Source organism: Lethenteron reissneri, chromosome 14 (assembly GCF_015708825.2).
Source record: "Lethenteron reissneri isolate LAM-NWPU_2019-01 chromosome 14, ASM1570882v1, whole genome shotgun sequence".
Taxonomy (NCBI): Eukaryota; Metazoa; Chordata; class Hyperoartia; order Petromyzontiformes; family Petromyzontidae; genus Lethenteron; species Lethenteron reissneri.
The window spans coordinates 3357835-3384222 of record NC_083792.1 but is presented as its reverse complement, the minus strand read 5'-3'; the positions used below and the strand labels follow the sequence as shown (position 1 = coordinate 3384222).

General features: G+C 46.0%; 1 protein-coding gene across 1 annotated transcript; it reads right to left on the bottom strand.

Moving 5' to 3' along the window:
* Nucleotides 1-9195: 9195 nt before the first annotated feature.
* Nucleotides 9196-23720, bottom strand: LIN52 (lin-52 DREAM MuvB core complex component). The gene is made up of 6 exons (XM_061551306.1): nucleotides 23651-23720; nucleotides 20412-20480; nucleotides 18639-18676; nucleotides 17770-17836; nucleotides 15378-15461; nucleotides 9196-12154 (listed from the first exon to the last, which is right to left on the bottom strand). The coding sequence occupies exons 1-6, from the start codon at nucleotides 23667-23669 to the stop codon at nucleotides 12099-12101; spliced, it is 333 nt and encodes a 110-aa protein (XP_061407290.1). The 5' UTR covers nucleotides 23670-23720; the 3' UTR covers nucleotides 9196-12098.
* Between the last annotated feature and the right edge of the window lie 2668 nt (nucleotides 23721-26388).

Genomic DNA, 26388 nt, shown 5'->3' with positions numbered 1-26388 from the left:
CCCGCTGTGCTCCCACCTCTCCCCTCCTCCACCCCTCCCCCCTCAGCAACCACCCTCCTCCACCCCTCCCCTCTCCTCCACCACCCCTCCCCCCTCAGCAACCACCCTCCACCCCCTCCTCACCAACCACCCCTCCCCCCTCACCCTCCCCCTTCTCACCAACCACCCTCCCCCCTCACCAACCACCCTCCCCCTTGCGCGCCGTAGCGGTCCGCCCGCTTACTGTCGTATGGGGGAGGGGAGGGGGTGATGGGGGAGGGGCTTCTTCTGGTGAGCCGCGTCACGTCACGCGCGTCGCTCGCTCAGCGACGTTGCGGCGCAACAAACCGTCGGGTCTCGTGCGCAACAAAATCCCGCCAAAAATAAACCGCCACCCCCCCCGCCTCCAACACCCCCCCCCACTCACCCCGGTGCCCCCTTGTACACACCCCGCCCCCACCCCTCGAATCGTCGACATCTACCACAGCCCCGCCCACTAACCCCACGCCCCGCCCACCAACCCACACGCCCCGCCCACTAACCCCACACGCCCCGCCCCCCTGCTACAGCCCCGCCCCTCTTGACCCCCCCCCCCCCGACCCCATTAATTGAACCCAAAACCCTGGAAAGCAACGCGGTCGACGGGGACTGCCGGTACAACAGTCAACCAACCACTCGATAAACACCGATCAATCGATTACATTGATTATTAAGCGAGCGGTAAGCACGGACCCGTGATATTGGTAATCGATTATTTTACATTAATTATAGACCACGTGTGAAACAAGTCAAAATGAGCAGAGGTGCTGCTCAATCGCTCGAACATAGCCCTGGGACAATGGTGGGAATTCCACGTTCCCGTCGAGAGCGAGTCGATCCAAAGCACAACCACGAAGGAAAACAATAAACTATGGAAATGAGGCAGTCATAAGCGAGGATAAAATCATCTAAAATACAGAACTTACTCGCGCATGTACCCAACTCTTTCTGGCCCATCTTGCTCTGCTGTATTTGCAAAAAATATATTTTCGTGTTTTGTTTACGATAGTCAAATACCTCATTTGTTTGATGTGCACCATTGCTTCAGGACTCTCAATACACACTGACATTGGTTGTGTCTAGTAAGTAGGGTTCCCACTTGGCAGACTGAATAGATACTGAATAGATACAAAACTAATCAGAGCCCTTCCTCTCCAAACTCAAACTTGCATAATCATTCAGATTCCCATTCATCCATCCAACACCTCTGATTAGCACAGTCGGCTACGTACGGTGGAGAAGAAATGCATCATATCACGAGTTGATAGTTAAGTAAATACTGTCCATAATAAATTAGACATTATACTTTTTGATTTAAAGCTTTTGTGACTGCAGGGATTCATATTCTTGGTTCTTTCGGTAAAGTCACGTAGAAGGAAAATAATAAAATAATATAAATATATATTATATAACCAAGAATATAGATATTATACTTTCATGGGTTTGCAGATCTAAAAAAATCTAATGTTATATACTGTACCTCACCACCCACAAACTGCTTCATTGCACAAAGCACACGGCAGTAATATATATTGAATGCTAAATTAATGCGGCTCTATTGCACGTTGTTTACGCATTAGTTATGACTATTACACAGCTATATACATTGTAAATGTCATACATGTTGACATATTGTCATGTATACAGTACTTACAATACATAACAGTACATAAAAAATAGCGATTTAACAGCCATTGTTCAATGATTGCGTAACATTATGAACCACAGTAAACACACAGCACATTACATAAAGCATTCATGATATACAGTGTAGACATTTAAGGTCCCAGGTAGGGTTGTCACTATATCATTCGTAAGAAGCTGTTGATGATATTTTAGTATGGATCAGCAAATGTTAATACAGTATCCTGGAATTACCCCCGCCCTCACCCCCGTATGTAGAGAACCCTCAGTTTTAAAACACAAATACATTATTCATCATCATGAAAAGCCACATGTCTAAAAAGCCCAAGCGAATACGAAACATCCACTGCGCCACCGGCATGCCGTCAATACAATCCACACGATACCTTGCGTGCCACCTCCTTCCTCCTACACGTGCGCCGCCGTCTCCAACTCTTTACTTTACCATTTGCACTGCGTGACACATTTAGCACCATCTTGGTTTACACGGAATGTTTTGAACGAAGCCCTCTTCCATACCGCATTCGCCATTCTTAGCCACGGCCTGAAAGCTCGTTACGTTAATACTGTGCCACAGTATATATATATTTTTTTAAACACACACACATACACACACGCGTGCTCCAGTTATATTTTACTGCGACATTAACGAAAATTTCGGCGCTCTTTAAATCGATGACTTTGTTATTATTGATACACGTGACAGCCGTGGAACGCACTTCCGGGAACGCTTCCTCGTGTTCGTGGGCATCTTTCCCGCCACTTTCCCCCCCCCCCTCCGTCTGTCTCGATCGCACACTGCGCAACACACGGGGAGGGGGGGGGACACAACACGTGCGCCTGAGCTCTATTAGGAGAGGGGTCAGCGAGAGGGGATGCGACACCCATCCGGCTTTCCCTCCCCCCTCCACCACCGTCTCCCACGCACTTTAATAATAAATAAAATAATAATCGTTCACGCAGGCGGGCGCGACGGGCACCCCGCCAGGCTAGTGGGGTCCTTCAAGATTAACCCCCCCCCCCGTTAAAGCCCCCCACGTCACCGCACGCTATTGGCTGGTTTAAGCCCTGCCCCCTCTTATCAAGCCCCGCCTACCAACCCCTCGCCACCTCGTCTAGTCCACGCCCCCCCTCGTTTCCCCCCCCCTCCACGCCACCGCCGCGCAAACCGGGGCGTTGCTACGGGTGACGTCACCGCACAACCTCACGGCTCGTGCTAATTGGGCGTCGCCCGCTATGACGTGTGGCGGTGACGTCACCCTAACGACCCTCCAGCCTAATGGGCGGTGTCGGAAGGGTGACGTCATGCCCGGCGGCGGAGGCGGCACCGCGAGGTGGGGGGGTGATTGAGTGCCTCGCCGGCGTGACGTCATGAGGGCGGGGCTACGTTGGGGGGGCGGGGCTACTGGGCGTGGCTCCACGGGGGGCGGGGGGCTGCCCAGCACGTGGTGCTTAGTGCACAAGGCGTGGACACTGTCATCCTCTTCATTAGCGGAGTTGTTTGGTGGCCGTGAGATGCTCCCGGTGATGTTGCCGCTGCTGTAAGTCGCGTTATAGGCGTGTTCCCTCCCCGCTGCATGCATTCTTCTACTCGTCGTCGTTTCCCTCGCCAAGGACGGCTCAGGTTGTATCTTCTACAGAGAGGCTACTGCCGCTGGTACACGCTGGACGATCCTGCTTTGTCGGGTTCGAGATTGAATCGTGGCTTCAGTGGTGGTGGCGTCGGTCATGGATTTAAAGGCTCCACCACCTTGGTGTCCTCGGGAGGCGCGCGTTGGGTTGGCTGCTGCTGCTGCTGAGCCCATGGAGCCAAAGGATGTGACCACTGCTGTTGCCTTAGTGGCACAAAGTACTGATTGAAGCAGTCGCCTACTACAAAGAACGGAGTTGTTAGTGCTGTGCAAGACTGCGTCTCCTACCCCGGTCGGCGAACTGACCCAGGCGTGCAGAGAAAGGCAATGTGGATGTGAACTTGAAATTGCGACAGGGATTTACTGGCGAAACCAACTGGACCGCGACGAGGACTCGTAAGGCTTTGAAAGGCTGAACTTGTTTTGTGATGACAGTCTTGTTTTTAGTGTCCGGCGCGACAGTGTTTACGCGTGGTGGTCACGAATAAAAGCGTTCGCCTTGCTTGCTTGCTGTGATGTGCCGCTTCGATGGCCCTGCTGCCTGAGGATTGTTAGGGGGTGTGTGTGCGCGCACACGGGTTTAAAGGTTTAAATTTTACATTCTGTTAAGTCAATCATCTTCCACGACCGTCATCCCCCTGCGGTCGCTATTCAGAGCCGCGCCCGTCCTGTGCAGACAGCCAAAGGCGTTAACAGTGGCGGGTGACGATGCCCAGTTTGTGTTTGAGCATAGGAAGTTGAATGTTAACGGCACACGCCCGGGTTACTCAGACACGTCCAACGCAGCCAGGCAGGGCGAAGCTAATTTACTTACCGATGGATCGACAAACCTCAAAGGATTTGTCCTATAAGACGTCCCTCAAAGTAAACACGTTTTACATAGGTGACGTTCCGGGCAATGGCCCTTCTTCCAGAGCAGAAAGGGACATTGGCCAACACAACAGTATTGACGAATGAGCACTTTGTTTTCTCATTGTGCTTCTGCACCACTGCTAATGTAGCGTCACAAAACGAGGTTTGTTTAACAGGTAAAAATAAGATGTTCGCTTTAAAAACAATCTAGGTCAAGTAACTAAATTTAGACAGTACCCAGGAGAACACGTTTGTTAATTAAACACGATAATCACTCTTAATGCGTTTAACACGTAGGCTTTCGCGACCAATAACACTGGTCAACAAACAAAAATGCTTTTCTGGCCTGGACTTTTGCAGCTGTTTTAGACTAATTTCAGGGTGCTGATTCCAAATCTGATCTCAGATTTGCTCTATCACATCTAATTTTTATGCTATCGGCATACCCCATTTTCATTGATTTTACCCGAAATTAACTCTGTCACTTATGATTGCAAGTTGTTGCGAGTCAGTGACTGCTTTAGTGTTAAAATATGGTGCTGTATTTTTAGGATAGTGTGTTTATAATATCATTTTATGTAGATATCCACATTTATTTAATATTTTCTTCTGCAGTTTTTATTGAAAATGCAATATTTGGTATCTCAAAAACCTGATGTGATGGACAAAAACTGATGCCAGATTTGGAATCGGTACCCCATAATTACCTTAAAACCGTTGGAATACCTTATGCCAGAAAAAGTGTGTTGACCAGTGTAATCATAAAGTTGTTTAGGTTCGATCGCATTAAATCTAAATGTCGTTAAACCCGCTACCACCCGACACAGCCAATTAGTAAGGTTTTTTCACGTAAATAAAACGTGGCAATTAGTTACTACTTCAGCACATCTGCGTGTTGGAGAGTAGACCCACACGATTTACTGCCAGCACTGCCCCTGGCTTTATAAATTAGTACTCAAAGTGTAAATGTTGTGGGTTTACTCTCCAACACACCGGTGTGCTGAAGTAATACATTGGAACGTTCTGTTTATGTGACGCCTTACTGATTAGCTGTGTCGGGCGGTGGTGGGTTAACGACACATTTTATATTTACGTGACCTCACCAAAAACAAACCCCTTTATTATGGACATCGAATTATATAACGAACATGATAATGTATAGCGCATTAACAGCTGGGGTTGGGGGGTAGTTGACGAGATTCGAACAAATTACCTGAAATTGTGGGGGAAAAAAAATTTCGTGAAAAGAAGCGAACCAACACACGGGATACACAGAACTCTGAAAATATTCGGAGGAAAATGAGAAATCGCAATAACCACTGAAGACGCCATAAGAAATGGGAATATTAAAAAATAACTCTTCGACATTCGTCCATGACACTGTGGCTTTAAAAATAACCAACAATAGGCGACGTTTCGGGCAATGCCCCTTGTGCTATGAAGGGCCACTGGCCCAAACGTCGCACGTATATTTGTTTATTTTAAGGCCGCAGTGTTATTGAAGGATGTTGTAGAGTTTGTAAATTGTGCTTGTGCGCCACTGCCAACGCAACTGCATCACCGAATAACGTTAACATGGAACGTAGAATACGCAGGTTAATGGCCAAATATAACGCGATTGAGATAGAACGGTCAAATCAGTTGTGGAATTTTATGCATATCTCACAATTTTTTTTATATATTCAACGAATCGAACTGTTTCTCAGATGAAGTTCCTGCTGTCACTTGCAGCCAGCACTGCCATTGACTAGATGGTACAAAAGTACATCATAACAAACAATAGGAACCGGTTGTGAAATGTGAACGTTGAGATTAAATAGCTCGATCGTGAAATGATGCCTCAATTATTCTTCCATTCAAAAACGAGTAATACAACAATTGCAGACCTATTCCCCTCTTTATCGCATTTCCTGCAGAGTACTTTATAAATTGACCTTGCGATTATAACCGAATGTCTAAATGCCAGCGAATCACATGAGCAAGCTCGTTTTTACGAAATGTTTCTGTACCATGGATTATATGCATATGTAGTGACATCGCTGGATACCACAATGTTGTGGGTGTAGTACCGGCCCTAGAGGGGCACGCTCTGCGCTAAATAATAGCGCTGGATGGCACCACGATTGAAGTGCAGTGCCGACCCTACAGGACAGGGTGTGTGGGTGCCGACCGAAGGATGAGGTTGTGTGAGGCCATGGCACTCTGGTTGACCCGGGAGGACAAGTGACTGATTAAGTTGACAGAGGGGCCCCAAGAGGGGGCTAGGGGGGGTCACGTGATTGGGACCCAGATCCTTCCCGAGGATTCTGGAAGGTGGATGTGGCCAAGGGCGGAGCTGGCCACTCCACAGAGAATATAAGCCGGGTCCCAAGAGGGACCAGGAGTTGTTGTTCATCCTGGAAGAAACCCTTCGTCTACCATCTCCGTTCAACAAGTCTCCAACACGTGGACCCGGGCCGAAGTCGTTGGTCCCAATCCGTAGTAACTAGTGTAGTAACTAGTGTAGTAACTAGTGTAGTTAGCCGGGTGGTCACCACCTTAGGTTGTTATTCTGTTAAGGGGAAGTTACCCCGTGTGTTGGAACTGAATAAATGTGTTGCCTCCAAAGTCTACATCTGCGACTCAGTTGAACCCATTACACATATATCTTCTATCTATCCCAGTGTTCTTCATTGCAAGGCCCGCGGGTCACTGGCGGCCCCTCGTGGCCTTTAGTGGGGCCCCTGGTGGTCTTTAGTGCGGCCTCTGACGTGCGGCCCCCCCGACAATACCCATGTGAAAACACCCCCCCATCATCGCACTGTCAAACCCAACAATGGTTTCAAATGTGTGGCGGCTCTCACACACTGATGTCTTATTGGTGAAAGTGCCCCCCCCCCTCTGAAAATGAGTGAAGAACACTGCTCATTATATCATTTAGTGTTCTGTGGTGTGCCGGCATTTGTTCCCAGCGTTGTGATTGGCTGGAGGTAAATTCGTTGCCCCTCCCCCACCTCTTCACGTTAAGACATCAGAAGGGGGGGGGGCAATGGAAGGGGCGGTCCGGTGCACGGGCGCGGTGCAACAGGTACATTTGTGAAAGAAAGTTTCGTAGCTCATCGGATTCCTCCAGTCTCAAGATTCTGATATCCAAATGAGCGCAAACCTCCCATCAGTCACGTGACTTCGGTGTGGCCACTCCCACTGTGAAAACAGACACTCTTCCGTGCAAGAGCATCGATGCCCTTATGCAGGAAATGTTTGAATTTTTTTTATTAAAAAACATTCTGTCAAGTGAAGCTCAAGATAAATTAGTACAAGTGTCACGTGGATTTGACCCAGCCCTATTGGACATCTGTGAAAAAGAGCTTCATAGCTCATCGGATTCCTCCAGCGTAAATACAATGTTGATTATGATTTTAAGACACCTGTCTTCATAACCCATCAGTGTATATCTAGTGCAGTAATCGAAGGCGTACCGGGATCAGGGTGCTGCGGTGGCAACATGTAAACTACCGAGCCTGGTATATAAGAGGGCATGGGTTCGATTCTGACCTTGAGGGCCTGTATATTTGGAGTTCGCATGATCTCTCCAGGTCTTATAGTTTTTACCCTCCACTTTTAGAAACATGCGTTTACAGTGTTTGGTTGCTATTAATTCCCACATGAGAAGCCACTTCGTGGAGAAATTATTTCTGGTCAAGTCGCTTCTGGAAAAGAGCTATATAGTTCAGTGAGCCTTACTTGGGGAAAAAAAATTGAAAGGAGCAGATGAGAGGACGTCGCTTTGGGAAATCTATTCTTCATAAATAAATGCAAACATCGCCTAAAAAAAGTGTCCAGTTGATGTCATTAATAAACGTGGATATAAAAAATGCAATAAAAAGGTAAAATGCACAAAGAAGCATGGAGAGATGCATTCTTGGGACTACACTGAGAGAGGAAGAGGAACACGTGATGATAGAACATGTGCAATTTAGACGCATTGACTGCTAAGAAAGGCAAAGTGGTTTGGGCAGGACGCTTCACGAGATGAGATTTTGGCCAGTGGTTGCGAGACACGAGAGAGTGGGAGAAGGGAACACGCCCAAGGGCATCCACCAGATATCGAGCGATTAAATCAGCTTGAGTACAGGAGCCAGATGGATTTTTGCATGGGGAGGCCTCATACAATAGTGGATAAATCATAGCTGATGGTAACAGGCGCCAAAAAATCGTATGGAAAAGCAGAAACGCGGTGAGCCAGTTCTAAATCAACCCCATAAACTCTACGGTCCTCACATTAATTGCTATCAGCGAATTAATGTGCACCTCCGTTTAACGCGGTTGGCTTCGTGCAGTGCAAAATAAGTTCAACATATACACCAATGTGGGAGGAAATCTGGAGAAAACTCAAACGGTGTGAAGTTGTAACACTATCTCTTACAGATGGAACAGGTGGGGTCCACATTTTACTGTACCGCATTCTCCTGGCAAGCCAGGGTAAAGGGACCTTGACGCCCACGAGATGGGAGTTTCACAACACGTGTGTGATCCACCAATTCGCCTCCGCAGTGCTCAATGTACAGGCCATGTGCATAGCCACCCCATGAATTGTTATAAGACATGACTGACATGATGGCACACATCTTAATGCAATCACGTCTCATAACTTATTCATTATGGCAGTCAGGAATTGGTTTTAAAGCCAATTTTACTTTCAATAATTTTTTTTTTGCAGTGTGCATGCAGAAAAAAAGCTAAAACGCTACAAAAAAACTCAATATAATATCCGCTATACCGTCTCAATTGTGCTTCGCTGTATGATGCACCTTAAGGGAATGCGATAAGTAAATGCATAATTGAAAGCAGTAAAATACAATTGTATGTATCCAATGCAGGATCTACGATTTTCCTGTACTATTTTTTCATGATGATACAAGACTAACATGTAATGCACATGTCCAAGCCTTTGTCAAGCCACTACTGACTGAGGGCCTCCCCACACCGTGTGGGTCGTTGGGGTTATTAGACCACACTGCACGGCAACGTTGCATCTATACTCTCACACTATTTCAAACAAGACCTGTAATGTTGGTTCAAATGCATTTTTATTTAATTTTCAAACAAGCAGACGGGTATGAATATTTACAGCTTCAATTGATAAAACGGCTCTCACGGACAAACTGCTTAACCACATCCTCAAATCGTTCATCCACGCGAGCACAGCGGTGTCACCACTTAACCATACCGAATCCCAATCAGGTTTTTCTCTTTATTTGCCAAGGACACGCTGCTCCTGACCAGCTGCAATTATTTTTACACTGGCTTGTTTATCGGTTGGATTGCCATCTAACCTATAAAACACCTTGTTGCTTTGTAACACGGGAACGCGGGGAGCATTGGTCGATGAAGCCGTGCGTGGCCGATAAGACTAACTGAAGTCAAAACCAATCCCAGGTAGCTTTGTTGATAAAGTTGCTCCTGGAAAACATGAATGTTCAAGCCCACAGGGCCAAGGTTTTCAATGCCCCTTCAGCAATTTCACACAAACCTGCTTCTCTCATTGTACAGTAGAACGCGTACAACATATACCCCAGAGGTGAGGCTTGTTGACCTGTCAGCTTCTGAAGACACACGCACAATGACCATGCTGTTTGCCTGACTGCGCATTGCTGGGTGTATGAACACGCAACCTGGATTCTAAAGAACAGCTTCTGGGCCCAAGAAAGCGGGCACTCGGTCACACTCGAGCGAGTGCCACTCACGCCTCATCGATATTGTGTTGCTGAGGCTCAGAGGCAGTGGAGCCGTGCACGAAAGGACGATTGCCACACGAGAAGCCGGACTTTTGTTTCTGAAGGGTCGGCAGGTTGTTGACTGCCGTTGAGCTGTTGGCATACCCATTTATACAACTTTATTATTCCGACACTATGCTACCCCACCGCGCCTCTTTCCCCCAATTGCATTTCAATTGTGCTGCACGCCGAGAGCTGTCCACTTGGAACTCTTACAGCGAGTCACGTCGGAGAACGCCTTGTGTGTCGCTGAACTACTTCTGAAAACCCTTCGGTCGACTTCTATGCAAATGCTATACGTCCCTAAAAAGAGCGCTCGTATCAAGGCAATGGCATTTGATGTTATTTAACTCTCGAAGCTGCTGTAATCCGAAGAAAAAAACTAATCATTAGGTTATTTTGTGCATTCAATGGCGACTAGCACCATGCCCATACACTAGATACACTTGAGAACACGGTTATCATCACACAAGTGACTGCCTGGATTTGAATCAACGATCGAGGCAGTGCTGGTTAAGTGCTCTCAAAATCGCATTAGCCCACTGAACTATCTGACCACCTCATCGTTTTTAAGAAAAAATATTTCGTAACAAACGTTCCACACTGTAGAATGCCACGCACGGCAGGTGGTGTGGGTGTAGATTACTATGAGATCTAATGAATTTCCATTATTAGGGGCAATCGGGACAGTTCAACCGTAATATATTACTGCCCGCACAAATTGTGCTTGGTCTGCTGCATTGGGAACAACACTCCTCACAAACTAGAGCCCATCGTATAACAAGTTAGGAAAAAAAATCATGCATACGCATGGATTCTGTACTACACTTTCTAACATGCGTTTCATCTCAGAAATATTTAATTAACAGTACGAAAGCCAATGGTTAGCTGTCAGGGTAAAATATGTTGACATAGTTCCAACAAGTCAGATTAAAATACATTTGCATCTGAATAAGTTTGTGTCTCCAAGTTTTAAGCAACAAATTTTGACCAATACGGTAAGTCCAGTCTTTAATAAGTCTCTAAGAACAACACACGTTTAAAATGTACGTGTTCAAATTGGATCTTTACTAGAGTCATAGTGACCCTCTGTTATGGATGGCTGGACAGTGGACAGATAATGCATAAACTCTTTCAATCTTAGTTGGAGAGCAGTCAAGAGGAATGAGCCCAGCCTGAATGCTTGTATAATGAACCCAATGTCTTCTCCTGCCAATGATAATCCTTCTTATCAACTGACAAACACACATGCAGGCCCAGGTTCAGACAACGGTACCTGGCCAACCGGGCATTTCCCAATAAGCCAGTCCCAGAGTTGGGCCATCACACACTTGACCGAAACTTAAACCTCAATTTCATAATAAGTTCTGTGCCAACTAGCTCAGTGGCCAGCACATTGATCGTTAGGTTTAACTGAAGCCAAAAATATCTTTACCTGAAAACTGCAACTTAATCGCAACCTCCACAGAAAGATGTTTGGGTTGAACCATTCACGTGGTCAACAAATGGAGGGCACTTGCTACTTTAATGACGACGGTGTAACGCGTGTTCACCCAAGGGCAACGAGCCGGAAATGAAATTGACGTGTGGCACCAGTCATTTTCATAAAGACTGTTTTTACATAATCTGTTTTCATGCGAGTGTATGACACTCAATAAGCAGACCGGCTTTCCCAACTTGTAACGTCAGTGTCGGGTGGTGTAATCACAAGTGTATGACACTCACAATGCGACCAGCACTCCCAGCTTGGAAATGCCGATAGATCGATATAAGCATTACGCATACGAGGCTCGATAAGGGTTTTTTTCCCCCAGCTTGTTAATGCCCGTGGAATAGGTGAACGTGTAGCATGCATGATGACTGAAACTCATTGAATGTAATGGCTTGGCCAGCTTGCTGTGTTGAATCTGGGACCATGGTAAATGCAGGTGTTAAAGGCTCTATAGACCAATCGGCTTGCATGGATTGTTTTGATGAGTTTCCAGGATCATTAGACATCCTCAGAGGTGGCTACGTTTTTAAAACAAAATCTACTTTTATTGTGGAGCACAGACGTGGCACTGAGTAGCCAGGCACGCCATAGCTTTTCCTAACTTTCCAAGCATGCTTTTGTTATCGTGATGGTATGTTGTATTAAAAAAAGAGTCGCATGGATTTCTAATGGCCTTCATTGCCACCTGTTGACAGAATGATGAAGTCACTTCTTGGGCCGTTCCAGGATATTGAGAAACTTCCCCCGTGTCATCTCTCGCGCTGCTTGCACAAACACACAAAAAGACACAAAAGAAATACCCACGTTTAGCTGCTGGAGTGGGTGCTGTTAATGATCATCACAGACACTTAAGCATTATTGCAGGCACAAGCTCACCAGGTCTGTCAATTGTCAGACACACAGCTGGCTCAGCGGGTTTTTTTTGCTGCGCTTTGAGATGGGCTTCAACAACAACAGATCGATCTCAGTAATCTCCCAACGCAGTGCCACGTAGGGTCAATGGACATTAGTGATTGCTTTGCTTTGTTCATCAGGGCTCAGCTGGTCTCCATCCACAGCTCCCTCAACTCCTTACCTGCATCTATCAGCCCCATTCAACCTCGACAGTTAACCCCACTGACCCAAAAGGAGATGAAAGAGTTGTGCTCACTTATCTGAACACAGCAAAATCACGATATTTCCATTGGCCCCGTGACATAAACAACCAACTGTGGCCCCCAAAGTAGGTTTGTGTAAAAACTACTTTTCCCCCCCTCTACATTTAAGAGATATACAGTGGTGAGATATTTTCTGTGGTATTTTTAAAATCCATGTTTGAGATCAAGCTACTGAAACGAATCATGTTATCCTGTATTGATGATAACTTTGGCGAGTTTTGGCAATAGTAAGCAGCAATAAAATATAACACCGTAAAATGTTGATATGTCATTATCTTTACGTATTTGTTTCTTCCAACAGTCAGCAAGCTGGTGCTGGACATTGTATAACTATGCCATACATATATAAGCAAATCTCTGAGTTACAGGACTAATTTTGAGGAGCCATCCCTGCTTGGGATAATGTAATCATTTTCCTGTTTGCGTTTTTGCTTGAGAAGATATTGGAATGCCTGGAGAAAAGCCACAGTTACAATGGAAGAACACTAACACTCCACATCCAGACCAGACATCCACTTAAAAAACTACAACTATTTTCATTTTACCAGGTAATGCCCACTGAGCTATATCGCTCTTTTTCAGAAGCAATCTGGCCACAAATTATAGCCCAAATAAGTGGCTTATTGTATGGAAATTTATAGCAGCCAAATACTCTAAAAGCATGTTTCTAAATGTGGAGGGAAAAACCAGAGGACCCGGAGAAATATTCCCACTACCACGGGGAGAACTCCAAATATACAGGCGTCAGCAATGGGATCAAACCCACAACCTCCTTACTCACAATCTCCTGTATACCAGGCGAGGTGGTTAAGATCGTTGCACTGTGCTGCCCTTGCTGTGCTCCCTCATTTAAGCACCAACCTTTTGGCTTTTACAGAAAAAAATAACATTCTTCGTTGGCAGTGGTGCACATGCACAAATAGCAATAACTCAACACATTCTTCAATACCCCTGCCCTAAAAGGAAAACATAATAAGTAACATCTTGGGGAATGACCCTTATTCATTGCCCAGAATGTTTAGGGCAGTCACACTGACAAAGGTGTTTAGTTTTTGTTGGCTTGTAGGTTGCAAGTCTCATGCGCGAGGTCGTTCCATTTGTAAATGATCCACCACCCCAACCTGTTGTGACTTTCTAACCCGCCCCTACTGGAGACACTGTAATACACCACCACCACCACCTGCTGAGAATGTTAAGCACATACCACCTCCTTCAATCTCTATACTAAAGGATGTCCACTCCTTTATGTTGTTGGGAAGGCCTTGGTCACTGTATCAGTAGTGTCAGTAGTTCCGTACACTAACCACGACACTGCCGCCTCCTGGCTATGATGCACATCACTGGAAAGTAATTATCATGCCATTTAACTATGAAAGGCTCACAGTCTTTCAAGGCAAATTCCATTTTCAAGAATGTCCTGCTTGTGTGAGAAAAGTGAAGTACCCAGAGAAAACCCACCCAGTACACAAGGTTTTAACACAAGAGAGGTCTGTGTAGGCAACACTAAAACTAAACTATAACATATTTTTAATTTTACCAGGTAAGGCCCATTGAGATGGATAGCTATTTTTTCAGAAGCGACCTGGCGATAAATGATGGCTAAAGGAAGTGGCTTACCACGTGGAAATTTATTGCAGCCAAATACTCTACACACGTTTCTAAATGTGGAGGGAAACCCGGAGGACCTGGAGAAAAATCCACGCGACCACGGGGAGAACATGCAAACTCCAAAAATATACAGCAGGCATCAGGGTCGGGATCGAACCCCTGACCTCCTGTATACCAGGCGAGGTGGTTAACATCTCGCCACGACGGTGCCCCTACTTCGTGCACTCACGCCTTTAAGCCACCTTGCAGCCCAGCAAGTTTGGGATGTTTGCCTCGAAAGCGTTTGATTACAAGCGTGTGCCACTCTATGAACAAGGCCTGAGCCTCCCCTAGCTTGACTTGGCCTAAAATAGGTAACTGGGGCTCTAGTAGTGTGGTTAAAAACATGAGAAATAACAGAGATAAAGGTAGCTGGACATGCAGTGGCTACTATATCACGTTCCTCTACATTGTCATGCCAATCTCAACACATGCTTGCCAATCAAGGGGTAACAGTGCCTTGATCAAATTCGTTATTCACACTCATGATGATATGCGTAGAATCACGAGTGTAAGAACTGTTTCGATAGTTTTTTTTAATTAGTTCATGAAAACTTTGCAGCCTGTTTATGATACTTGTGCCAAACGCATTCATGAATTAAATCGTGACCTCAAACATCAAGGTGTTAATCGTGGAAGGAGTAAATTGTTAAGCCCCTTACGTGCCTCATGGATTGGTTGGGTAAAGGCTGTTAGTGAGCATCTGTTCAGGCTGGCATGGCGCCCAAGGTAGCGTGCCCAGCACCACACTGCCTTTTTCACCAGTCATAATGTTTACACACAGCACCAAGTAACTAATTGAAGGCTCAGCTGATCTAGAAGAGGCTCAGGAATGGTTCAGATATACAACCCCGACGTTGGCTCCAAGAGCATCTTTGGTTCTTTCGGTAAAGTCACGTAGAAAATAAAATAATAATAGAATAAGACGTTTCGGTTGCAACACAAGCAACCATCATCATCTTAATTTTACAAAATTTGCTTTCTCAAACTTTCGATTTTCTTGCTCTAAACCATTGTCTCTCCTCCGGCCACTGCGGTCCGGAATTCCACACTGCTCCACTCTTTTGTCCTCCGCAGTCCTCTCTCTGCCCCGGCCCCTCCCCCCCTCTCTCTATTTAAGGCCTCGGCACAGAGTCGGTGTCCTTCTGTTTGGCTCCGAGAGGTTAAATGCAGCGCTTACACTCGTCGAGGCCCAGCTGGTAGGCCAGGTTCTGCAGCCCTCGCACCTTCTCCATGAGGTTGGCCATGGTGAGACTCCCAAACTCTGCAGGCATAAACAGGGCCACACAGGTGAGCAGCTGCCCGGTAGCACGGGGCTCAAGGTGACAGGTTGCCGAAGAGGTAATTATAATAATACTTTCGTTTTGTATAGCGTCATTCATGCTAATAGTGTCTCATAACGCCGTACGTTAATTATATGCAAGGACCACAATCGCATTTGCAGCCACTACCAAGCAAATTAAAAACCCTACTAGCAAATAAAATAAAAAATGAATAAACAAATTAAGAAATAGCGCAAAAACAAAAAAGCACAAACAACTAAAAAAATAATTACAACAAAGAAGTGCGCAGAGAACGTTGACTCGTGGGAGCGTATGCGAGACAGCGCAAAGCAACCGTCTAAAATCCTTCCGCTTGTTCCTTCCTTGAGATGCGGGCACATTCAGCTGCTCCACCAAGGCTAAGCTATAGTGTTAGAGTACAGGTGATGGTGGTCGAGGCGTTTGAAATAATTTTGCCAGTTACTAAAATAGATTTTACGTGGTTATGATTCAGAGGAATTGGCGACAAATAAGTTGATTTCGATTTCTGTCACAGAGAACAGTTTAACAAAATATCACGGTGAAACTAGCAGCGTCAAGACATCCAACACAACCCTCAACCCATTCAAAACAAAGCCACCGTCTCGTTATGGTGCCAAAGTTTGTTTCACAAAGTATCCGTTAATTTCAGTGTTGATTTGAAGCTTTCGTGACTGCAGGAATTCATACTCTCTGGTTCTTTCGGTAAAGTCACGTAGATAGAAAAAATAACAAAAGAAAACACGACGTTTCGGTCGCAACACAAGCGTCCGTCTTCAGGTGAGAAAACTATCTGCTGTTGTGGCTTTATATAGGCACGGGAGGGGGGGAAGGGGGGGGAGTTTTGTCAAGTCGTGGCTGCAGGAGTTCACGGGGGAGAGGGTTTGTATCGTGCAGGGATGGGTGGGGGCTGGCACAGGGAGGAGAGGGGGGAGGGTTTGTGGCGTGCAGGGACGAGAAATTAGCATGTCAATGAGCTTGAATTAGTAACCGGAAACCAAGACGACACGGGTGGGTGAGTGTTGGTTCTGCCGTGTTTCAAATCCGCTTTGTGTTCGCGAACCCGGTCTGAGACATGTCCAACACTTTGACGGTGGCGACTCATTGTTTCAACGCTGTGGGCACACGTGACATTGTTTTCTCCGAGACCAAGGTGCTCTGCAAACCCTCGGGCCACCATCAGAGATTTGTTCATGAAGCGATCCAGAGAAACAAACACAGACAAAACTTTAATCGAGAAGATGGATTCAGATTGAGCAATCATTGTAAGGACATGATAAACCACGTCAAGTTTTAACTACTATGATTTTCACTCACCCACCCGTGTCGTTTTGGTTTCCGGTTACTAATTCAAGCTCATTGACATGCTAATTTCTCCAGCCCCACCCGTCCCTGCACGATACAAACCCTCCTCCCCTCTCCCCCGTGAACTCCTGCAGCCACGACTCCTATATAAAGCCACAGCAGCAGATCATTTTCTCACTTGAAGACAGACGCTTGTGTTGCGACCAAAACGTCGTGTTTTCTTTTGTTATTTTTTCAATCTACGTGACTTTACCAAAAGAACCAAACAGTATCTGTTAATTTCCCTGAATCCTCTATTTAATAATGCTACACAGTTATAAGAAAATATTCCATTTAAAATGTAAATGCTATTGTTGGGAAAAACTCCATTCCTTGGAGCACCACTTACCTCCCACATTCTGGGTTTATAGTTTAACAAATTAACAGAATCTTGCAGCATTTAAAAAAGACTTAGTCCCAAATGTTTGTGTTTGTAGAAACCACATTTCTGCTCTCAACAAACACGCAAGTCAGTAAATTTGTACATTTGAAAATTTTTTTCGCCCATTTCCAAATATCAACAGAAACAGCCCATCCAACAACAAATAAAAAAACTCTACATTTCTGGCCTCTATGTGCTGTTATTGTGCCGTGTGATTGTCACCTATGATATAATCTTTCCTTTTAAGGCCACAGTTTTATTAACAAATGTGTTGCATTCTTTTTATTATCTGTGCTTGTACACCACTTACCAATGCACGGATATCTTTAAATAATTTGCTTAGCGCATGAAACAGGCCCTTCACACAAATTTAAATGAGCAATATTGGTTCAAGCGAAGGGTGGCATTATTATGGAGGGGCATGGCTCGTAATTTGTGAAATACCGCAGTGATCGATGACTGGCTGTTATTCATGACCAATAGTCCTTGTTAGCTGCGGGCTGTGGACATTAATAAAACTAACGCGCATTGCAATCCCAGGTCACCTTGCAGCATGTCCAGGTCGTCCTTCTCGAGGTCAGCCATCCATTTCGGAGGGGAACTTGCGATGGGCTGCACTCGTCCACGTACGCACACACACACACAGCCAACAAGAGGCACTTTTGCCGATCACGCAGGCCTGATCGCAAACCCCACAAATTTGTTTTTTAAACTTATATCTTTTAGAACTGATTTTGTGTTTAGTTTGCCGTCCTTTGCCCGCATCTCCGATTAGCACGGTTGGCTACATACGGTGCGAAAGGGTAACATACACACATACGCCGCACAGAGCTTGGCCGGCCAAAGTGTGACGCTCGTCAACCCAACCACGTCTTCCTATAATACACGCAGTTCTCACTTACGGTCTTCTGCCAGAGACAAAAGGCAACGTAGGCAATTCTGATATTAAATGTTTACAAACTTCCACGTGTTGTCAAATGCATTTCGAATTTTAGGTGTTTTTTAAATCTGTGGATTGAAACTCAAATGTCACCGCTCAGAACAAGCATCTCCAATGGCAGCGCTGAGCCAGAGGAGTAAACTCCACATTTCATTGGAAGGGATCAGTTTATCCGTAGGACAACCATTGTTATCTTTCCACCGAGGCAATAACTTCATCAGCCTTAGACTGATGAGAGTCCGAGCCAACCCTTGACCGAGATTTGAACTCCTTACCTCGTTTTTAAGTGAACATCTTTAACCACAGCGCCACCTGGCTAAATGATGCAGTTGTAACTCAGGAAAAATATAACTGCTCTAAACAGGGATCATCACCTAACATATGAAATGTATACATACGTAGTAAATGTTTCTGATATATGATGATGGTGCCGAGGTGTTATTTCTTCATCCTTTACTGAGAACTCATACTTACGCTTTTAAACGAAGCCGCAAACTCCGCCACACCAGGAACTAAAGGGTTAGGTACACACGCACAGCCACGCACGTACATGAGCACACACACAACCACGTATGAATGCAACACCAAGACAAAGATCCCCCCTATAGCCTTTAACAAAATGGTGGGCAAGTGCTGTTAGCGAGCAACTATTAAGGCAGGCATGGGACACGACGGGGTGAGTGGCCAGCACCACGCACGGCCACATCTGTCTCCCCAATGCTGATGCTTACACACCGCAGCATGTTCTCATTTAAGGCTGAGTTGATCTCAGGGAGACTCAGGACTGGTTACTATATTCATCACTGATATTGGCTGTGAGCAGGAATCGAACTCGGGTCACCAGATTCTTAGTGCAGCACGCTAACCAAGACACGACCGCTCCCCACAATATGAATGCAACACCACACACACAATTGGGATCTACGGATGAAGTGTGCATTACAAATACCAATTGTTATTACAAGAGGACACATGAGCAGAAGCACAAACACACGTACACCATTCAATACAAGCACACAAAACGCATGCACAGAAGCAGCCACATGAGCACACAAGGGGACAAACGCGCATGTGCACACACACACGTACGCATATAAAGTAAAACCTGGGATTGCGAGTAACTTGGTCTGCGAGTGTTTTGCAAGACGAGCAATTTTTTTTATTAAATATTAATTTGATAAACGAGCGAGGTCTTGCATTACGAGTAGTACATGTATACGCTTTGTCTGCCGAGCGTCACGTGATCACAACTGATATACGAGTGCTTTGGATTACAAACACGTTTCCGGAACGAATTCTGCTCGCAATCCAATGTTTTACTGTACATGTATGCATGCTCAAACATCAACACACACACATCCAAGTATACATAAACTAGTACAAAGACCCTCTGTAAAGCCTTAACAGACTGTTGGGGCAAGTACTGTTAGCGAGCACCTATGAAGGCTACCGGCACGCAAGGAGGTGGGTGGCCAACATCACGCCCAGCCGCCTTTGTCTCCCTCATGGCGATGTTTACACACTGTATTAGGTACTCATTTGAGGCTGAGTCGACCTAGGGAATGCCCAGGACCAGTTTAGATAATCCTTACTGGTGTTGACCGTAAGCGGGAATCTAACTCCGGTCACCGGGTTCGTAGTGCAGTGCACGGACCGCTACACTACCGCTGCCCACAAGTATACATACACAAGCACACGTAAATGTCGACATAATTATATGCACACAAAAGCACACGTACAACAAAATTACAGATGAACGGAAACACATACGCACACAGAAAACACAAGCAAGTACACAGAGTGGCAGTGTGATTGCACACTTGCTCATTGCACAATCCCCCTCCCCAGCAGTTCTAAACTGCACAGACGTTCGAGAACCATGGCAAAACGCAACTGTGGCATCCAAGTGTGAATGTGGAAACCTTCACAATTCACAACACAAGCGGCACCACTTCATAGCCGTCAACCCATATGGTTTAGCGGTATTCTTGTACAAAGAAATTGAGTTTTCAGATCAATAGTGTACAGCCATTTAAATGCAGGCAATTTTTTTGTCTATTTGTTTGTGTTTCTCCCTTGTGATTGGACTTTGTAGGATGAATGTTGAGATTTATAAGGGTACGGGGTGATCAATAAGGTCTGAATTGGTCTGTAATAAGGTAGGGCACTGATAAGGGGTTGACAGGTATGCCACTTCTTTAGTTCTCTTGAGAGCTTGACACGTGCGCGTCTTTGTGTTTGCCTTACTCTGCTCTGGCCACAGCTCTGGAGATGACCTGTCCAGCTTCTCGAAACTCAACAGCGATTGTTCCATGTCTGCGAAGACACACACACACATGCGACACACGAAACATGAAAAGCAACATACTGTACCAATGTGCCCAAACAACAAAGTTTTTAATCAGTGCGTATTATCTGCTATGATATACGGACCACATCCGTGGATATTAAATAGGAAAACACAGAAATGGTTGTGCAAAGATATAACGGAGAGGAACCTGCTTGGAATTACACGAAGACAGAGAAACATGTATTAGAGAATATAAACTTGTGAAGAACGTAACGTTGACCGTCAAGAAAATAATCAGAACATACATTTATAAGGGAAGAATCCGATGAGCTATAAAAGCTCTTTTTCACAGATGAGCTTGGGCAGGATATGAAACTTGAAGGGCCGGTAGGGTGGTCGAAACTAAACAACGGAGTTGCAGCCAAGGCAGAGAATGCACTTTGAGGGCACATACACTGCAGAGAGCGATGAAATCAACTCGTGTGCAGATGCTTGATGGATTAAACTTCGTAGGCCCGTGAAAGATGGCGATGGCCTGGGCAGGCTTTCATCCAACAGTGGACTGACCAAGGCTGGCTGATTTTTTAAGTTTGAGACTTACATTTCTCTTAAATGAAGTCACGTGAGCACATTATATCATAATAATTGCCAAGCGTGGTCATTGAAATACATTCCAGTAATGTGGTGGCTTGGGAGGTAGAATTGGTGGATGATGCAGAGAAGCAGCGTGCACTAGACTAAAATTGAAATGACTCGTGTAAAATTCAATATGCCAGGTACGTTTAGCAAGTGGGCCAGGTATGTTCATTTGCGAAATGCAGTTTTAATGTTGTGTGTTGAACTTCTTTCGCACCGTACATCGCCAACCGTCTTAATCGGAGGTGTGAGGGGATAGATAACAAAGCTAAACACAAAAAGCAGTCTTAAAGCAATGAGTTTTCAATCGAGATTACTTAAAGATGCATAACTGCCAGTGGCTTCCTAATATGCGAATAGCGTTCCAGACGGCCGCAGGAGCACATCCCAAAGCGCCTTTGTCCGATGGCTAGCCAAAGGCAGCTGCCGTGAGGATTGCTTGGGCTCTCTGGACTATTTTTTTTATTATTACACGCTTTCTATGAACTCACTGTTGTTGTTGTTGTCGTATCCTCAAATCTTGTAACTCAATTTTAACCCACTTCCCAATGTGGTATCGACTGCAAAATTGGTATACAGTATGTCATACTGATGACAATACTATATTCTATCATAAAAAAAAATTAGTTTTTACATGTTATGTTTCGGCTTGGGTCTAATTGTCCATGCTCAACTAACGTTGGCTGTAAATCACCACGGTTCCCTTACGTTGTGGCAAGCTTCGGGGCCACTTCCTGGAGTCGTGGAGTTCTGCCATTACTCGTACGGTACATTTCATTAAAGCGTGTTTTAAAAAAAAAAGTATTTTTAAATATTACTTATTACACGCAGCAAAGGGCAGTATCTCCCTCCTCTCAAGGGTAATGGGGCAGCACCGCCTTCTCTTGGAAGTGGTGGCCACCCTTGGGGTTTGAGTCATCGCCATGACTAACATCGGTGGCAACATCTGAACCCAGTACTTGGGGGACACCGTTTCACCAACCCGCCATAGATCAGCGTGGCGAAGTATGGTCAGATAAAACACGCTCACCTTATCGAATAGTGGAATAGACTGTAATTAATTTCACTTCTTGAGGAATCTCAATGGTGGAAATTCCACATTCCCTTGACGGGAACCAGGGTTAAATGCAACCACTATTTTACAGAGGCACAACAAAATCTTGGTTTTCTCGACCCCGTTAAGGGTTACGATGACCACCACCACCAACTTACCAGGAGTTGAACCACAAACTCTCCCAGAGGAAATAATAATAGGAGTTTTCTCCTTTTTTCTGGCAACAAAACTGAAACCTTTTTACAAGGATTCATGACTGCATTAACCACAATACTTGCAGTCGAAATGCAAACAAAAACACACTATGATAATGTATGCATTGTCCTTGAAACTGATTGGTCCACACCAAGGGACGGCTTTCTTTTGAGCCTCGACCCAATTGGTGCTCGACCAGAGGACGCCAAAAGGCGTACAGCTCAAAGACAATGCCACTATCAAAGTAATGAGGGCTCGGGGTGAGCATCTACATCATTAGACCTCCTTTGCCAGTACCAAAATATAATAATAGGGGTTTTCCCCTTTTTTCTGGCAACAAAACTGAAACCTTTTTACAAGGATTCATGTCTGCATTAACCACAATACTTGCAGTCGAAATGCAAACTAAAACACGCTCTGATAATAGATGCATTGTCCTTGAAACTGATTGGTTTCTCGCAGAGAAAGCCAAAAACAAAAGCCCTCTTGGAGGGGTCCATCCGAGGCCTTTCCTCGAGCCAAGGGGGTCGTCGGCAGGCAATTTGCGGAGCGCCTCTCCCCTTCAACTCACCACGGCAAAGTTGCCCAAAAACTAAAAAAAATATTCTAGATTTGAAGCTTTCGTGACTGCAAGGATTCATACTCTTAGGTTTTTTCGGTAAAGTCACGTTGGTAAAAATAAAAAAATAGAAATAAATTAGAAATAAAATAATTGTATTTCTATTACTTTTATTATTTCTTTTTATTACTTATTTTTACCTACGTGACTTTACCGAAAAAACTATAAAAAAAAGTTTGCGCTAAACGTGGCTGGCGTCAGAACAAACACGGCAAGCAGCGCGATGTTCACCGCAGGCGAGAAATCGATCCGCATTGGAACCACAGCACCGCGAGTCGAGTCTGACCCGAGGGGTCACCCGGGGTCACGGGGTCACTGACCGCTCGGTCGCACATCCGTGAGGCGGCGGCACGCCGTGCGTGACAGAGTTACCTCGAAACCAAAGCCGTCCGCTTCACTAATTAAGCCATCATTGGGTCGCCAATTGCAGCTTGTTGTTGTTGTTGGCGCACAAAGTCCCGCGCCCCCTGCCTTGAACCGACACGCCGCCGTTCAGAATTAAACAACAAAACAAAACCGGCGCTCATAGTTCGGCCGCCGCCGCTGGTGGCGTGGTGAACGCGCGGTCGTGGACGATCGAGAGATCGAGAGAGCGAGCGAAGGAGCGAGGGAGCGAGGGAGCGAGCGAGTGAGGGAGTGATCGAGAAGCGATGGAGGCACCGCGGCGGCGCCGGCGACAATTTGGAATTTACCCGCACTCGAGGCCGCCATCTTGAACAGCGGAGCCACGTGACGCGACGGCGAAGACACGCCCACTCCATACCTATCCAGTGTGGGGTTTACAATAATCCTACCGCCTATCCAGTGTGGGGTTTACAATAATCCTACCGCCTATCCAGTGTGGGGTTTACAATAAGCCTACTGCCTATCCAGTGTGGGGTTTACAATAGCCTCCCACTGCTTATCCAGTGTGGGGTTTGCAATAATCCCACTGCCTATCCAGTGTGGGGTTTACAATAATCCTACCGCCTATCCAGTGTGGTGTTTACAATAGTCCCCACTGCCTATCCAGTGTGGGGTTTACAATAGTCCCCACTGCCTATCCAGTGTGGTGTTTACAATAGTCCCCACTGCCTATCCAGTGTGGGGTTTACAATAGTCCCCACTGCCTATCCAGTGTGGTGTTTACAATAGTCCCCACTGCCTATCCAGTGTGGGGTTTACAATAGTCCCCACTGCCTATCCAGTGTGGTGTTTACAATAGTCCCCACTGCCTATCCAGTGTGGGGTTTACAATAGTCCCCACTGCCTATCCAGTGTGGTGTTTACAATAGTCCCCACTGCCTATCCAGTGTGGGGTTTACAATAGTCCCCACTGCCTATCCAGTGTGGTGTTTACAATAGTCCCCACTGCCTATCCAGTGTGGGGTTTACAATAGTCCCCACTGCCTATCCAGTGTGGGGTTTACAATAATCCTACAACCTATCCAGTGTGGGGTTTACAATAGCCTCACACTGCCTATCCAGTGTGGTGTTTACAATAGTCCCCACTGCCTATCCAGTGTGGGGTTTACAATAGTCCCCACTGCCTATCCAGTGTGGGGTTTACAATAATCCTACAACCTATCCAGTGTGGGGTTTACAATAGCCTCACACTGCCTATCCAGTGTGGTGTTTACAATAGTCCCCACTGCCTATCCAGTGTGGGGTTTACAATAGCCACACTGATTATGTAATACAGGCGTGTCTCGCTTAACGAGCGAGATACGTTCCGCGAAAATTTATCGGGAAGCAAAAACATGTTAAACGATCACCCGTTTTTTTCCGCTGACTCCCACGTTAAAAGATCAGTTATGTTTCAGCCACAAAATGTTCAACTTTTGAAAAACTTGATTAACGTGAGAAAAAAATGTTAAAATAAAGAAAACATAAAATGTAATACCACACGAATAATCATAGCGCTTCCAAGTGCCTGGCATTTGTTGTTTGAAGGGTATTGGATGTTATTGGGTGGAGGGAGCAGCAGGGGCCATGCAGGACCGCTGGTTCAAATATCACTCACCGCTGATGTTAGCCATGGTTCTGAATCAAACCAGGGTTGCTGAATTCATAGCCACAACGCGGAGATGCGAGATGGAGCGTGACTTGGATATCTGTTAAGAATAACTTCTTAGCTAATCGAATTCCTACAGTCTAAAGATTGCGTTTCTATATCCCTGTCCTCACACAACACAGCACAACTGGTAAACAAGAAGCCGTGGGCCGACGTGCGCCCCCTGCTGCCACGGAACGCAGATTGGTCGATCGGGTTCCGCTCGCTAAACGAACATTTTGCTCGGTTTGCGAACAAATGGGTCTAAAATTCAAATTGCTCGTTATTGCGAATTGTCATAAAAATAATGCTCGTTAAGCAAGACGTGCCTGTATCCCTATGGCCTATGCATGGTAGGGTTTATTATATCCCTATTGTCTATGCAGTGTAGGGTGCACAATGCCCATATTTCCTAGAACGTATCGGGTTTGCAATGATCCTGTGTTACCTATGCGGTGCAGGTCAAGATGTAATTCAATTGCCAAAGGTGTTGACGCCCCACACCTCGCCAGTGTTCCACCGTCGGCGAGATCCCACAGCTGCTGCTGCACAGTGGACACACAGCGACCTCCAAGATCTGCCCCAACACAATTGTCCCTCCGAGGTCGTCCTCTTGGTTGCCGGGCTTGTGCAGACAACCACTCCAGTGACTGTCTTTGGTAACAAACCCTCCTCCATCATGCAGACGTCACACCTAGCGCAACCGTTTTACTGGTAGGAACCTCCTGGTTACACCAGCCCACAGGGGATTATTGTGTCCGTCCGTCGTGCAGGGAGGGGCTGGGTGGGGAGGGGAGGGCGGGGTGGGGCTGGTCACCCCGTGGTGCCCTTATAAAACTCAACGTTTAACCGACTCACGCCGGCTTGTGCCCACCCTCACAGTCGGGCATATTTGCGGAATACACTACGCCGCCGTTGACCCTGGCCATTGACCGAGCAACCAAACGTTCCTACCAGCTCCCTCCGCAGGAATGTGTTTGCCTCTCCTCAGCATAAGAGACTACCTCACCTGGTATAGACGAGGTCGTCGGTTCGATCCCGACCCCTATATATTTGGAGTTTGTATGTTGTCCCCGTGGTCGCGTGGATTTTTCTCTGGCTCCTTCCTCCGGTTTTCCCTCCACAATTAGAACATGCGTTTATAGCATTTGGCTGCTATACATTTCCACATACAGTAAGCCACTTCGTTGGGATAACGTGGCCAGGTCACTTCTGAAAAAGAGCTGTTTAGATCTACAGACCAACCTGCCATGTTCCCTTCAGGACTTCTGCTCTGCTCATTCTCTCTTGCTGTAACTTTCCTAGCATCTGTCTCAAGACACCTGTGCTCAAATTCCAGCAACTTACCTTCGAACCGATTGGTTAGCAACCAGCTCTGTTCCACACAGTAATGCAGAG